At 38.3% G+C, this 15,475-nt stretch overlaps 1 protein-coding gene across 5 annotated transcripts in view; it reads right to left on the bottom strand.

The window, feature by feature from the left end:
* Window positions 1–15,475, bottom strand: part of GABRA3 (gamma-aminobutyric acid type A receptor subunit alpha3) — a 401,316-nt gene that overhangs the window by 13,898 nt on the left and 371,943 nt on the right. For all 5 annotated transcript variants that reach the window (XM_058290915.2, XM_058290918.1, XM_058290916.1 and 2 more), the window contains 2 exons: window positions 14,191–14,343; window positions 997–1,208 (listed from right to left, as the gene is read on the bottom strand). In XM_058290915.2, coding sequence (XP_058146898.1) covers window positions 997–1,208; window positions 14,191–14,343 — 365 coding nt within the window. The remainder of the gene's footprint in view (window positions 1–996; window positions 1,209–14,190; window positions 14,344–15,475) is intronic.

Here is a 15,475-nt window from a genome sequence, read left to right as displayed (position 1 = left end):
CAACTCATCAGTATGTGCTCTATGGAATCCATCTTTCCCCCATTTTGAAAAATCTATATTGCCTTTTCTTTTCCCCATGACTCTTCAAAGAGGACTCTAATGGTTCTGGGATCACATCTGCCCATTTGTTTTAGCATTTTTGGATAGTGTTAACATACATCTAGAGATCTGAACACATATGAAGCAGCTTAGGACAGCAAGCTTGATTTTCCCATATTCATGTTTTATACCCATTAATTAGAGTTTGTTAATTGTTTTTTCTTCATTTTCCTCTTTCTTCTCATCCATCCATTAATCCAACCAATATTTATTCTGCTTTCACTCTGAGTCAGATGCTGGACAAGGATGCTGTATAGTTAGAAAGATGATGCCCACAAGAAGTTCACAATCTACTGAGGAGGCAAACAAATAGCTATAATGCAAATCATGGCTTTTAATATCAGGAACATCCACCTCCCCAAGAGCAGACAAATATGTCTGGAGGTTTCTGGAAAGGATCTATGGAAAAAGTAGTATTTCAGCTCGATCTTGAGGAACGTGTAGGTCTTCACTGGGCAGAGAAATGAGAAAAGAGTCTTCAAGATGGAGAGTATAGAATGAACCAACACGCAGAAGGAATTACAATCACTTTGGTGTGACTAATGTGAATGTACTGGGATGTGAGGGGCAGAGGTAGCCCTAAAGATTACACTACTCTATATTGAAGATGGAGTCCATTCTTGTAAGTATCAGTGGGTTCCCCTTAAGTCTAGCCATCAAACTTACATTTAATCCCTCAACAAAAGGCATCAGCCTTCCATGATACCTGCCCTCTTTCCTTTCCCCAATCCAATACTCCATATTGCCAAGAATCACTCCAGTTGAGAATTGTATTGATGACCCCAGTGAACAGCACACAGCCCTGCCCAGTTCCTGCAGGCTGCAGGCTGCCCACTCCTGGTCCCAATACAGTTCTCTCAGGGGGTGCTTCCTAGCCCCCCCTTTACTGTATCTCACCTTCATCTCCAAGGCCTCAGGCAACTTCTTGCCTTCCCAAGCCCAACTCCGCTTGGTAAAGTAGTTGACAGTTGCAAATTCAATCAGCGCAGAAAATACAAAGGCATAACAGACGGCTATGAACCAGTCCATGGCCGTCGCGTATGCCACTTTAGGTAAGGAGTTTCTGGCACTGATACTCAAGGTGGTCATGGTGAGAACAGTGGTGACACCTGAGGAGAGAAAAAATGAGAACCAGTGCAACTGGAAGACTTTGAGAACACATTTGCTGAGATCACGAACTTGCTACTTACATATAATACTAGGAGTTTAAAATGCTTTTTGACCTGAATCAAAGGGGGAAATGGAAAGGACGAATGAGTTTATATGGCTATGAGTCTCCAAAAAGAGCTGGGAGGTTATCAGAGGGGTCACCCTTATGCACACCTCAGCAGAGTCCCAGAGACAGATAAAGTAGATACAACCACAGGTATTGGTTCTTCTGAGGGCCACAGAGACCCACAGGTTCTATGGTCATGGCAGATGGAGTTCAGTGCCATGTCAGTTGGCCCTACTTTGGAGTTTGTGTTTCTGTGTGATGGAGCTGGACTCAGATGTGGTCTTTGTTCACAATCCTCTGCTGTTACTTTTACCGGATCTGTAGTTGGTGCTGGGGTTTAGTGTATACACAGGGCACCTGAAACACTGGACTGACCATGTGATAACCAGGACCTGAACCTCAACAGACTTGCAACTCCTACACTCTGGTTTATTGGACTTACCCCACTCAGCCAACATGGAGTTGAAGAAAGTCAACCACCACACCATGGAGCCAAGAGTGCCTCCAACTGAAAGCAGGAGGATTGCATGCAGCATCCATGTGGAATCTAAGGCCCCTCTTGATAGAGATGTGGAGTGGACACAATCATCCCAGGGTGCACAGGATGGAGGAATAGAGTATGGATTAGAGTGGACTTACTGATATTCTATTCATGAACTATTGTGATTAGTAATCGAATAAAATGTGGCATTAGTGTGGAGAAAGTGGTCATCATGGCTGCTTGGAGTAGGGAGTGAGAGGAAGAGATGTGATATGGGGGTGTTTTAGGGACTTGGAGTTGTCCTGTGCGGTGCTGCAGGGACAGTTACCAGACATTGTATGTCCTCCCATGGCCCACTAGGTGGACTGGGGAGAGTGTGGGCTATGGTGTGGACCATTGACCATGAGGAGCAGCAGTACTCAGAGATGTATTCACCAAGTGCAATGAATGTCTCATGATGATGGAGGAAGTTGTTGTTATGGGAGGAGTGGTGTGAGGGGGGTGGGAGGTGTATGGGGACCTCATATTTTTTGAATGTAACATCAAAAAATAAATAAAGACATAAAAAAAGAGGCACTTTGGGCCACTCAAAATGGCCCCTTTAAAGTACAGAAACAGAGAATGTCAAAGTTGGACGGGTCCACCTAAACCACCCTGTCCTAATTTGCATAGGCATAGGAATTTCTGTAGTAGCTCAAAAGTGAGTCCTTGCCCAAAGTATAGTAGAGATTTAATTAAGTGACATCAGGGTTTTGAGAAGAGAAAAAGTTTATTCAGAAAAGGCTCACCTCATTAAGACAGAAGGGAAGTCCTCAAATTTGTCTCCGAGTTGGGAATGCTTAGGGTTTTTTATGGGATTGAACAGGAAGGAGGTGGGGTTGTGACAGTTGAGGGGAAGATAACAGTGCAATATGGGGAATATGGCTAATAACCATCATGCTGACTCATGTGTTGCATGACTAGAAAGTGATGGTTTTAGAAGATGGGGTTAGAAATAGTCTAATGTTTGAGTATGTGCAGATTGATTACAAGCTGAGTTCACTTGAAGTTTAAGGTTTAGGCTACAGTGCATGTTAGGTGGGCTAATTCTGATTAGAACTGGCTTGGTCAGTTCTGGGATGACTCATATTACTCCATTAATAAACATTGAGGGCTATGTACAGGAGTAACAGACTTCAGGGTTGCAAAGCAAGAAAAGGGGGTATATAAGCAAAGGCTACTTAAAACTTGTTCCATTACTGTTCAGTTGTAATATAAAGACTATGCAGTTTACAAAGCATAGCATCAGTGTTAAAGGAAAAAGGTATCTGGGTTACATTTCAGTGAGTCACAATAGTTACAGGTCTCTCCTTTTCCATTCATGAAGTGTACCAAAGGCTTGATTGAGGATCCTACCATCAATCAGAGAGAATAATATACTTTTCTTATAGTAACTACTTTGTTATTAATATCGTTAATATAGTTCTTAATCTCTTTTCTCCAATGTTCCCAACTGCCTGTATGTGCTTTATACAGGGGTAAATCCTAGGAACACAGAAATTAAAACATTTCAGATCACAGCAGTGAAAAGAAACACACACCTTCCTTTAGAAGACCATTAAAATTAATAATGTTTCACACACCTGGTTACCTCAGACACCACCAGAAGGGCAAGATTTTTTGTTAAATTTATAGTCAGTCAGGTTTATTCCTGTTTTACAAAGTGCATGAATCTGGCTCTAACTCCCATACCTTCTTTACAACCCCTTTTTACCAAAACTTCCAACCCTCTAACTCTGTTGCTATATGAACAGTAAATTCACCTATATTCTCAGTCTCACCTTTGAATGTATCCCCCTCCTTTTGATCTTAACTTAAACCTGACTCTACTCTTGAGTACACTGTTTCAATTCTCAAGAAGAAGTTGTTTATCATCATCTCCTTGTTAGTTGTCCTGGGTGAGTCCAATGAACTGCCGAGTAGGTGGTACAACTCTGCTGAAATTCAGGGCTCAACTGGCACATGGATGGACCAAAGATTTAAGTCTCTGGGACGTATATTTATCAATTATGGTGCTAAGTATAGGTTGCCTCTCAATTAGAAGCAGAGTTAGCATCACCATCCCCAAATCCTCAAGATTGGTGAATGAACAATAGACTAAAGTAGACTTATTATTATTCTAACAATGGAAGAATTCTTATCATTGATGTTAAGGCAGTGGCCACCAGAGGTTCTGAGGGATGGAAGATGGAAGAATAGGTGTAATATGACGACACTTTTGGGACATTGAGGTTGTCCTGCAATACATTACAGTGGTGGATACAGGTCATTGTATATTTTTTTATAACCTACAAAATTAGACAGCACAGAGTGTAAACTACAATGTAAACTGTACTCTATGGCTAGTAGCAATGCTACAATATGTGTTCATCAATCATAATAAATGTACCACCTCAATGAAGGATGTTGTTAATGTTAGAAAGTATGGGAGGGGGAGGGAGTGGGGCATATGGGAATCCCTTATATTTTTATATGACATTTATATAATATAAACCTTCTTTAAAAATCAAAAAATATTAAAGGAAGAGGAGGTTGTTTATTCATTCACACTTGAGGATCAAGAGCTCAAGAGGTGGGATTCATGACTTATTTGTTATCCAGTATTCCTGTAGCAGTTTGATATTGTTTATGAATTCCAAACATAGATATTGGATTATATTTGTAAACTGATCCATCCCACCAGGCAGTTAGATTTTATTGGATTCAGAGGTTCCACTTTTACTTGATTGAATAATCATTAAGGGTTTAATTGGGCCACATCAGTAGGATGTTGCATCCTCACCCCCTTGATGGGTGGGAACTCACAGAGAAAATGACAAGGCACAGGAGTTAGTAGGAGTTTTGATCTGGAGCCTAGTAAGTACACAGAAGATCGTGGTCGTAAGGCAGAGTCCTGGAAAGACAGATACGTCTTTCACCTGATAGTCTACAGCTGACCTTGTGGAGAAAGGAGAGCAACTGAGCCCAGAGAGAAACAAGCTGTGGAAGAGGGAAAATACTAATCTCAGCCTACAGCTGATATTGGAAGAAGATAGAATCATGGAGCCTTAAGAGGAAGAGCAAGGCTGAACCCTCACAAAGACTAGCAGCCATCTTGCTCCAACAAGTGGCAACAGACTATGGCGAGGGAAGTAAGTTACACTTTATGGCCTGGTAAATGTAAGCTTCTATCCCAAATAAGCACTCTTTATAAAAGCCAAAAGATTTCTGTTGTTTTTTTTTTTTGCATCAGCATCCCTTTGGCTGACTAATACAACTCCCTAGACCAATAGCCCTGTCACAGTCTTGAGATAAACTGTGCTATGTTAAGGCTTCTACTATCTGGTTGTATTCTCCATCTTTCATCATAAGTATCATCTATAGAATCCTTTCATCACTACAAAGGTCCCATTGTGACCATTATATCTCCACCTTGGCCTCAGGTAACTAAAGATATTATTCCTTTCAGTATGGATTAGATAATTCTTTCCTAGAGTTTCATGTAAATATCATACTGTGTGTATATATTTTGTGTCTGGATTCCTTCATTCTGCATAATATTTTTTAGGTTCATTCATATTGTTACATCTACCAATAGTTTTTTCTTTTTCTTTTAATTGCTGATTAGTATTTCTTTGTATTGATAAAATATAATTTGATTTTCCATCCACCTGCTTGTGGACATTTGGATTTTTTCCAACATTTGACTATTTATGAATAAAACTGATGTGAAAATTTACATACAAATCTTTGTGTTGGCATATACTTTCATTTATCTTGGTAAATACCCAGGAATGAAACTGCAAAATCATATGGTAAGAATATGTCTGGTGGTGGACTTGGCCCAGTGGTTAGGGCATCCATTTACCACATGGGAGGTCCGTGGTTCAAACCCCAGGCCTCCTTGACCCGTGTGGAGCTGGCCCATGCGCAGTGCTGATGCACACAAGGAGTGCCCTGCCATGCAGGGGTGTCCCCCGCGTAGGGGAGCACCACGTGCAAAGGAGTGTGCCCCATAAAGAAACCACCCAGCGCGAAAGAAAGTGCAGCCTGCCCAGGAATGGTGCCGCAAACATGGAGAGCTGACACAACAAGATGACGCAACCAAAAGAAACACAGATTCCTGTGCCTCTGACAACAACAGAAGCGGACAAAGAAGATGCAGTAAATAGGCACAGAGAATGGACAACCAGGGTGGGGGGGAAAGGGGAGATAAATAAATAAATAAATAAATAAATAAATAAATAAATAAATAAAATCTTTAAAAAAAGAATATGCCTAATATTATATGAGACTGCCAAACTGTTTAGCAAACTGGTTGTAGCATTTAATTTTTCAAGCAGCAATGTATGAGTGTTTCAGTTACCATGCATACTTTACTTATGAAAATCAATTAATAATCAGTACTTTTACATTTCCTTGATAAACACAATTTTTAGAAAGCTCTATTTCCATTTTTCCCAATCTAAACTTTATTAATTACATTGTAGCATGGTATTTTATTCTAAATATATTTTATACCCAATAAGCAATTTTTATTTTATATATTCAATACTTATTTAGCATTATACCTATATTTATCATTTTCATTTTTCAAATTTTATTTTTAATAGATGTTTTCTTAGTTTTTCAAAGATAAATAAATCATACAAAATGTTACATTAAAAAATATGAGGATCCCATACACACTCACTCCCCATCCCCTCACACTCCTCCCACATCCCCAAATTCTTTCATTAGTGTGGAACATTCATTGCATTTGATGAATACATTTTGAGGCACTGCTACACTGCATGGAATATAGTTTACATTGTAGTTTACACTCTCTCCAAGTCCATTCCATGGGTTATGGCAGGATATATGATGTCCTACACCTGAACCTGCAGTATCATTAAGGACAACTCCAAGTCCTGAAATGCCCCCATATTACAACTCTTCTTCCCCCTCCCTGCCCTCAGCAATTCCTGTGGCCACTGTCTCCACATCAATGATACAGTTTCTTCCACTGCTGGAGTCATAATAATTCTATAGTAGAATACCACTAAGTCCACTATAATCCATATTTTATTCTTCCATCCTGAGGACCCTGGAATGGTAATGCTCACTCCACCTCTAACTTGAGAATGGGCTCAGATCCCACATGGCTGATGGATGGAATTCTCCTGCTTTCATTTGTACATTCTCTCAGTTCCCTGGTGTGGTGGTTGACCATTCCCATCTCCCTGTTAGCTGACACGGGCAAATCCAACGAACTGGAGAGTAGGTGCTGCAACTCCACTGAGGCTCAGGGCCCAGCCAGCATATGGTCATTCCAGAGATTCAAGTCTCCCAAGCATACATCAACCCCAGTGCCAACCACAAGTTCAGTAAAAGTGACAGAAGAGGTATGTGTAGAGAGGTCACTTTTGAGTCCATCTCAATCACACTCAGGAGCACAAACTCCAAACTAGGGCCCACTGGCAAGGCACCGAACTCCAGAACCATCTGTCATGACCATAGAACCTGGATGTCTCCATAGCCCTCAGGAGCACCACTACTTGGGGTTGTATCTACTTCGGCTGTCTCTTAGATCCTGCTGAGATGTGCATAAGTGCAACCCCTCTGATGATCTCCCGACTCACATTGAAGTCTCTTAGCCATATAATCTCATTTGCCTTTACCATTTCCTCCTTTTATTCAATGTCTTTTTCTACTTGCATCATTAGCTAGTGCTTGGTAGAAATCCCTTGGTGCCTGGGGGGCTTATTTTATCCAGCTGCAATTTTCCTTCAAGGACAATTTTCCTTTGGCCAGAAAAACACCCTATTTTTAAAAATTCTGATGATGATAAATTTTTACTGTTTTATTATTTTTTTGTCTCAAAATGACTTTCTGTCCAAGTCAACTGTCAGTCTATTTATTATGACTTTAAAATCAATGCATATTTTTCAGGCTACTTTTATAATTTTTCTCTTTGGTTTCTGTTTTCAGCAGTTTCACTATAATTTGTTTCTGTTTATTCTACTTGGCTTGGAAGGGCTTCTTGAAATTGTGGCTATATAACCTTCATCAGATTTGGATAGTGTTCTGCCATTATCTCTTCAAACATTGGCTTTTCTACCATTCTTTCATTTCTCTCCCTCTGTTGCTCCAATTACATGCATCTTAGGACTTCTCAATTAATCTTATATATTTTAAACTTCTCTTTTGTGTATTTTAATTTTTTGTCTTTTTATGTCTCATTCTAGATATTTTCTTATGATCTATGTTCTAGTTCATGAATTCTCCCTTTAATTGTTTCTAAACCACTGAGGTTTTTATATGTATTTCCAGAGTTTCCAATGTGCTTACCCTTTTGTGCAAGCACTTCCCACTCTCAATTTTTCTCTTTCTCAATTAATTTTCATTTATTTGCTGGGATTATCATGTTTATTTCATCTGTTTAAACATATTCATAATACCAAATTCAAAGTCTTTGTCTGATAACTCAGATATCTGGAGTCTCAGTAGATCTGTTTTTTTTTCTATTGAGGTATAATGTATATATGTTAAAATAAAAATATTTTAATTGATTAAAAGTATATAATTGTATAACCATTACCTCAGTCATTATATAGAATATGTATATCATACCAGCTAGCTCCTTTACATAAATTTTCAGTTAATCTACCACCCCTGAGGGAACCACTCCTTTTCTCTAACACCATAGCTTACTTTTGCTTGTTTAAAATTTCATGAATATTAAATATTGTTTAATTTTTCACTTAAAATAAAAATTGTGTCTTTTTCACTTAAAGTAATTTTTAAGGTTCATCCATATGATGTGAATCTATTGTTCATTCATTTTTATTGATACTTATATGAATATATCACAGTGTAGTCACCCATTTATTTGTTAATGTAATTTTGAATGGTTTTCAGGTTTTGACTTTTTGAATAAAGCTACTATGAACAATCTTGGGTAAATCTTTTATGAATATATATTTGCATTTCATTTGGATATATATCTGGAAGTAGAATACCTAGATTATATGGTAAATGCATTGTTAACTTTATAAGAAACTACCAAGATGTTTTCCTAAAGATGTTTTACAAAGTTGTTGTAACAATTTTTTAAAGATTTATTTATTTTATTTATTTCTCTCCCCTTGCCCCCCACCCCAGTTGTCTGTTCTCTGTGTCTATTTGCTGTGTGTTCTTCTTTGTCTGCTTCTGTTGTTGTCAGCAGCACGGGAATCTGTGTTTCTTTTTGTTGTGTCATCTCTCCGTGTGTGCAATGCCATTCCTGGGCAGACTGCACTTGCACTGGAAGTCTCTCCTAACGGGGCACACTCCTTGAGCATGGGGCTCCCCTATGCGGGGGACACCCCTGCATGGCACAGCACTCCTTGGGCACATCAGCACTGTGCATGGGCCAGCTCCACACGGGTCAAGGAGGCCCAGGGTTTGAACCGCGGACCTCCCATGTGGTAGACAGACTGCTTCCCTGTTGTAACATTTTTAAACCCCACCAACAATATATGAGAGTTCCAATTTCTCCTCAACCTCACCAATCTTTGGTAGTTTTAGTTTTTAGTTTGTTTTTTTTCTTTTACTTACGTCACTCTAGTCTTTGTAAATTTATGTCTTCATGAGGTTTTAATTTATATTCCCATGATTTAAAAAATGTTAATTATGTTTTCATATGCTTTTGGGTAATTATGTATATTTTTGGTGAAATCTCTGTTCTAGTCTTTTGACCATTTTTTTCATCTTCTTATTATTGAGTTATAGGATTTTAAAAAAATTTTAGATACAGATCCTTTGTCAGACATATACATATGTAACATATCTTCTCCCACTCTTTGGCTTGCATTTTTGTTTTCTTGATAGTCTTCGACAAGCAGAAAATTTCAATTTTTATCAAATCAAATTTATTAGTTCTTTTTCTTTACTATGACTGCATTTCTATGCACAAAAAAATATGCCTACCAAAAGTTGCAAATATATTGTCTTATACTTTATTTCTAAGACTTTACATTTTTAGCTTTTATATTTAGGTCAATGATCAATCTCAAATTAACTCTCTGAAATGGCATCTCTGTCATAAATCAAGTTTTTCTATATGTGGGCCTATTTTTGTGCCCTTTATAATGTTTCATTCATTTATTTCTGTATCCTTGTACCAGGACTACACTGTCCTAGTTAATAAAGCTTTTTAATCATTCTTGACATCTTCTGGAGATAAGTCCCTCCACTTTGTTGTTGTTACTCTTAGGATATTTTTTTTTCAGCTTTTGAAACCTTTTTATCATTTAAATTTTTAAAAAGATTTTATTTTATATTATCTACAAAGTAAAAGTTTTCCCCTTAACTTAAAGGTTGAATCATTTTAGACAGTAATCACCTCATCAAACTTGATTTATAAATAATAATCCTTCAGTTTGATTGTAAGAATTTGCTGAATCTTTATTAAGTTTAGTAAAAGGGCATTCTAAGTCTTGATTTGTTTTAGTGATAATAGCAAGAATCATTGTTGTTACTTCTTTTGCTAACTGATGTGTTTGTGACTTTCAAGGGTCATTAAAAATAACTTCCAGCTTTATCAAGCAGAGTTGGGGTACGTGTGGGACCCTGAAACAGCATATGGAATTATAGAAACAGCCCACAAGTTCCTAAATGCTTCTACTTGGCCCAAATATCTTCATTGCAAGAAGAAATATTAACATTCTTATTGGATGCTACAAGAAATCAACACATAAATTTCAAAAACAAAATAAATAAAATTCTAGTTTTCTGTGATTCCAGTTGATAGAAGCAGTAGAAGGAAGGAGAGAAATTGGTCTTTTGGTTCCTCTAGAGAAGACTTACAACTACTGATGGTGATGGGCCTGTATACTGAGGGGCATGTCATATTGGAGAAATGTGCTGTTGTTGATACTGGAATAGGCTATAGTGCACTTTAAGCGAGAGCAGCCTGAAGACCGACAGGTGGCTATTTCACCATTAGTATCATTGATGCACGGGGAGTTGGATGAGAAGGAACTATTACTGACTGTACATGACCCTGAGGTATGTGAGCCATGTAGGGTGGATTGGTGTATGCCATCTTGAGAAAGATGGACAATAAAGATGATCCATTGTGTGGTTGGGAAACTACTTTGTGGTGACTGCATATTAGTGGCAGGTGTCATGGAAGGTTGGGTGAGCACAAGCTCTGTAGGGTAAATGTCTGGCTGAAGCTGTGGACTGGCCAAAAGGAGCACTTGGGTGGCCTGGTGATGATGGTGTTGGACAGGACTGGGTGCTGAATGACTTCTGTCATGTTGGCCTTGCTACTGTCCAATGGGGGCTGAAGGCTATTGTTCTGACCTCTTTTGAGTGGGCACAATTCAACCCACAGAGGTCCATACAGCAGTGCCTCTAGAAGCCATGCCTGAGCCTACACTCTCCAAGAAGGACTCCTTAAAGCCTGGATAGTTTTCTCCAGCTCTTTGAGCTGGGAAAGCACCTTGGCTTCCATGAAGCTACAAGACTCATCATCATTCAATACTCTCCTTCATTCCCAAAACAACAACAAAATAAGATGTGGAGTCATGTCCTCTACAATTCCCAGTTCCGCAGTTAGAAGAGGCAGGAGAGTCAAGTGATGAAGAACCCAGACATCATGGGCAGAAAAAGCTGAGACTGAGCACTACCTTTGTCACTTACTGGCCATGTACCATTGGCTGGTCTTGTGCTTTGCTGAGCCTTGGTTCCCCAGCTAGTAAAATGCGATAACTGTGCCTACCTTTCAGGGGGGTGGTGAGGATTAAATGACATAATATGTAGAAAGTGCTTAGCACAGTGCCTGCAGTTCGTTAAATTTTTCTGACCCTTTGGATTGCCTAATGCTAGGATTCAGCAGTGCTGGAAAGAGGTCTCTGACAAGGATGTCCCTGTAGGTTTTTCCTAGTCCCTTGGTCATTTGTCCTTAAATGAAATTTCTTCAATCACTTATTACATTACCATTTCAGCTTGGAGGCGATAAGTGTAAATATGAACTCTAAACTAATGTGAGGCCAAGTTTGAGTAAAAAAATCTTAAAAAAAATATTTTTCACATGTGGCCTAGGCCAAAATAGACATGCTTGCTTATTGCCTCCCTGCACTGATTAAGTGTCTTTTTGCATTGAGGATATAACTTTTCAATGGTATTAGATTTACAGAAAGAGTCTTCGCATTACTTTTTTATGGCCAATGTAACAAATAATGACAAACTTAGTGGCTTAAAACAACACAAATTTATGATCTTACACTTCTGGAAGCAAGAAGTCTGAAATTAGTTTCACTGGGTCAAAATAAAGGAGTCATTAGGGCTACCCTCCCTCCAAAGGCTCTAGAAGGAGAATCCATTAACTCGTCTTTTCCAGCTTCTAAAACTGCATTCCTTAGACTCCCTGGCTCATAGACACTTCCTCAATCTTCAAAGCCAGCAGCATGTCATCTTCAAATACCTCCTGCTTCCATTGCATTGCCTTCTTTGTAGTCAAATCTCTCTCTGCCTTCCTCTTATAAGGACCCTTGTGATTACATTGGATCCACCTGGATAATCTAGGGTCATCCCCCACCCATATCACAATCCTTAATGACAACTGAAAAGTCTCTTTTGCACAGATAGGGTAAAATTGAAAGATTCAAGGAATTAGGACCTGGTTATCTTTGGGGGCCATTGTTCATTCTACCCCAGTCTTAGTTTTAATTATTAAGTTCACTTATTCTCACTCTTTTTTTTTAAAGATACATAGATCATAAAAAATGTTACATTAAAAAATATAAGCGGTTCCCATATACCCCACACACTCCCCGCTCCTCCCACATCAATAACCTCTTTCACCACTGAGGCACATTCATTGTATTTGTTGAATACATTTTGGAACACTGCTGTACTGCAAGGATTATAGTTTACATTGTAGTTTGCACTCTCCTCCAGTCCATTCAGTGAGTTATGTTAGGTATCACTGATGTGGAGACAGTGGCCACGGTATTTGCTGAGGGCAGGGAAAGGGAAGAAGAGATGTGATGTGAGGGCATTTTCGGGACTTGGAGTTGTCCTAAATGATATTGCAGGGACAGATGCTGGACTCCCTTTCTTTTGTAATATTAAAACCCAAATTCTTGCTTACCAAGACTAATAGTCCATCCATTTGCATTCCTGTTACAACAGTATCAGTTCATGTGATTAACACTCCAGTTTACTTTTACTTCTTCCATTTGAGCTCTTGAGTATATTTCTTTCAATTTCTTATAAATTCACATATTAACATAAAAGAATGTTTTTGATATTTTATCCAGCTTTTCTAGGATTTTGTAGACGAAGTATTTTTAGGATATATAATTTGCTATATTTTCAAAAGTTAATGTCTTTAACCCACGCCAGGATAGTTTTGGCTCCCTCGATATCACTAAAATTCTTTTCAAGATCACTAAAAAATAAGAACATTATTATATCCAATAGATATTTTCAATTTCTTACCTAAATTCAGTAGGATTCAACTCAGATGAATATTCCCTGATTCCTTAAACATTTTACTCTGTTGACTTCAATGATATCATACTCTTCCTGTTTTCCTTTTACTTTACATGTTACTCTGGCTCCTTCTCTCCAAAATCCAAAATGCTGATTCTTTCTGAAGCATTACTGACTGCTTAACCACACAGCACAGGTTCAGGATATCAGTAGTAATGCCTTTTTTGTAGATACCCAATACATTCAAATACATGTCTCACAGCCATTATGGGGACACTATGTAACCTAAAAGAGTTAATTAATACTTACCTACTAAAATATCTTACAGTGGGAAGAACAGGAAGAAAATACTTTATATACTTTAAGTCTATGAGGGAAAAGTGCTAATGATACTCAAATCATTCCCTGGACATTAGTAAACTCATATAGTAGAAAATCCTTCCTGTTTGAAGGGACTATTGAAAAATCCTTTCAAACTTTTTGGATCTTTTACTAAATATCATAAAATTCATACTTCCAAAAAGGCTGGAGGAGTAGAAACAAAGTCAGAAACTCATATAAAAAATGGGTCAAATATAAAAGCATCAAATCCACTTCCCTACAGTCAGCTTAATTCTCCAACATCCTTCACTAGATTTGTCCACTAATACCCCCTTCCTCCCCATCTCCTGGGCCAAACCTGAGATAGGAATCATTTCAGTAACCTTACTACTCTAACACTTTCCTTGTTCCTACTTCCTTGTTAAGAATTCAGTTACCTGGAGATACTGGATCTAATGACTCAGTTATGACTACTGTGCTCAACGGTCTTTTTCATTGTCTCTGGGAATGGTTCTTCTATCTTCCTTTCCTCTACTATACCCATGCTTTACAAATGTCCCTTCCCCATTCTCCATAGCCCATCACTCACCAAAGACTGTGCGGGCAGGGACAGACTCTCTGTTAAGCCAGAAAGACACCTGTGAGAGAATGACAGTCATGATACATGGCAAGTAGGTCTGGATCACAAAGTAGCCAATTTTTCGCTTCAGATGGAAGTGGGTTGTCATGACGACATATTCTCCTGGAGAGAGAGTAAGATTAAGCAGAATATAGTCAAATAAACATTGTTATATCAAGTTGGCATCCAATTCAGTTCACAAAACTTCTCAAATTTATATTCAAGAAAAGACATTTCAACATCTCCCAAGTCCAATTAACCAGATCTTGTAAATAATCATGAAGCAGTGTTGTGAGTGTGTGTGTGTGTGAGAGAGAGAGAGAGAGACAGAGAGCATGTATGATAACAGTGTATCAATACAGCTTGATCTGAAAACAATTTTGACACCAATTCATTCAAACACCTTAATGTTCTCCTTTAAATAATAAGAGATAATTCTCCAACAGCACTTGGTATCTGATAGTCTCATAACTAGCACAACCCTATGTGGTAGGTACTATATTTTTTCTTATTTTGCAGGTTAAGAAACTGAGGCAAAGGGAGATTGAGTAACTTTCAGGCATTCACCCAGTTAGTAAGTAGTAGAGCCTGAATTCCAGCACATATTGGTTGGCTCTACAGCTTATGATTTTACCCACAATGCTCTGCTGCTTCAGTAGACTTATTTGATTAGAACCACAAGTTCTACAGAATGTGAGCTGATTCCTCTCCTAAAATATGAGTGAAAACTTATTGTGCTTTTACTATGTACCAGAGAAGTCTCTACATGTTTTTTTTTTTTGAGTATTAATTTTGCATCTCCACAATAGCCCTTTGAGGTAGGTACTAATTATTATCACATGTTAGTAAATCTATTTGTCAGTTCTCAGTCTTACTGGGTTTCTTAGTAGCAATTAAGAATTGAGTATTCCTCGTCCTTGAATCACTTTTTACTGAGCTTCTGAACCATAATGCTTTGCTGGTTTTCTTCCCAGTTCACTGACCACTACTTCTCAGTCTCCTTTGATGGTTCCTTCTTTTTTTAAAATTTAAATAAAAAAATGATATTTAGTTTGCATAAATGTTACATAAAAAATACAGTGGATTCCCATTTACCCTGCCCCCACACCACCCACACTAGCCCCCAATAACAACATCCTTCATTACTGTGGTACAGTTATTGCAATTGATGAACACATTTTGGAGCATGGATTATAGTTTACATTGTACTTTACACTCTTTCCCACACCATTCTGTAATTTATGGCAAGATATAT

The sequence above is a fragment of the Dasypus novemcinctus genome, chromosome X, assembly GCF_030445035.2.
Source record: "Dasypus novemcinctus isolate mDasNov1 chromosome X, mDasNov1.1.hap2, whole genome shotgun sequence".
In the NCBI taxonomy this organism is placed as follows: domain Eukaryota; kingdom Metazoa; phylum Chordata; class Mammalia; order Cingulata; family Dasypodidae; genus Dasypus; species Dasypus novemcinctus.
The sequence above is the reverse complement of the archived record's forward strand: the minus strand, read 5'-3'. Positions and strand labels throughout refer to the sequence as shown.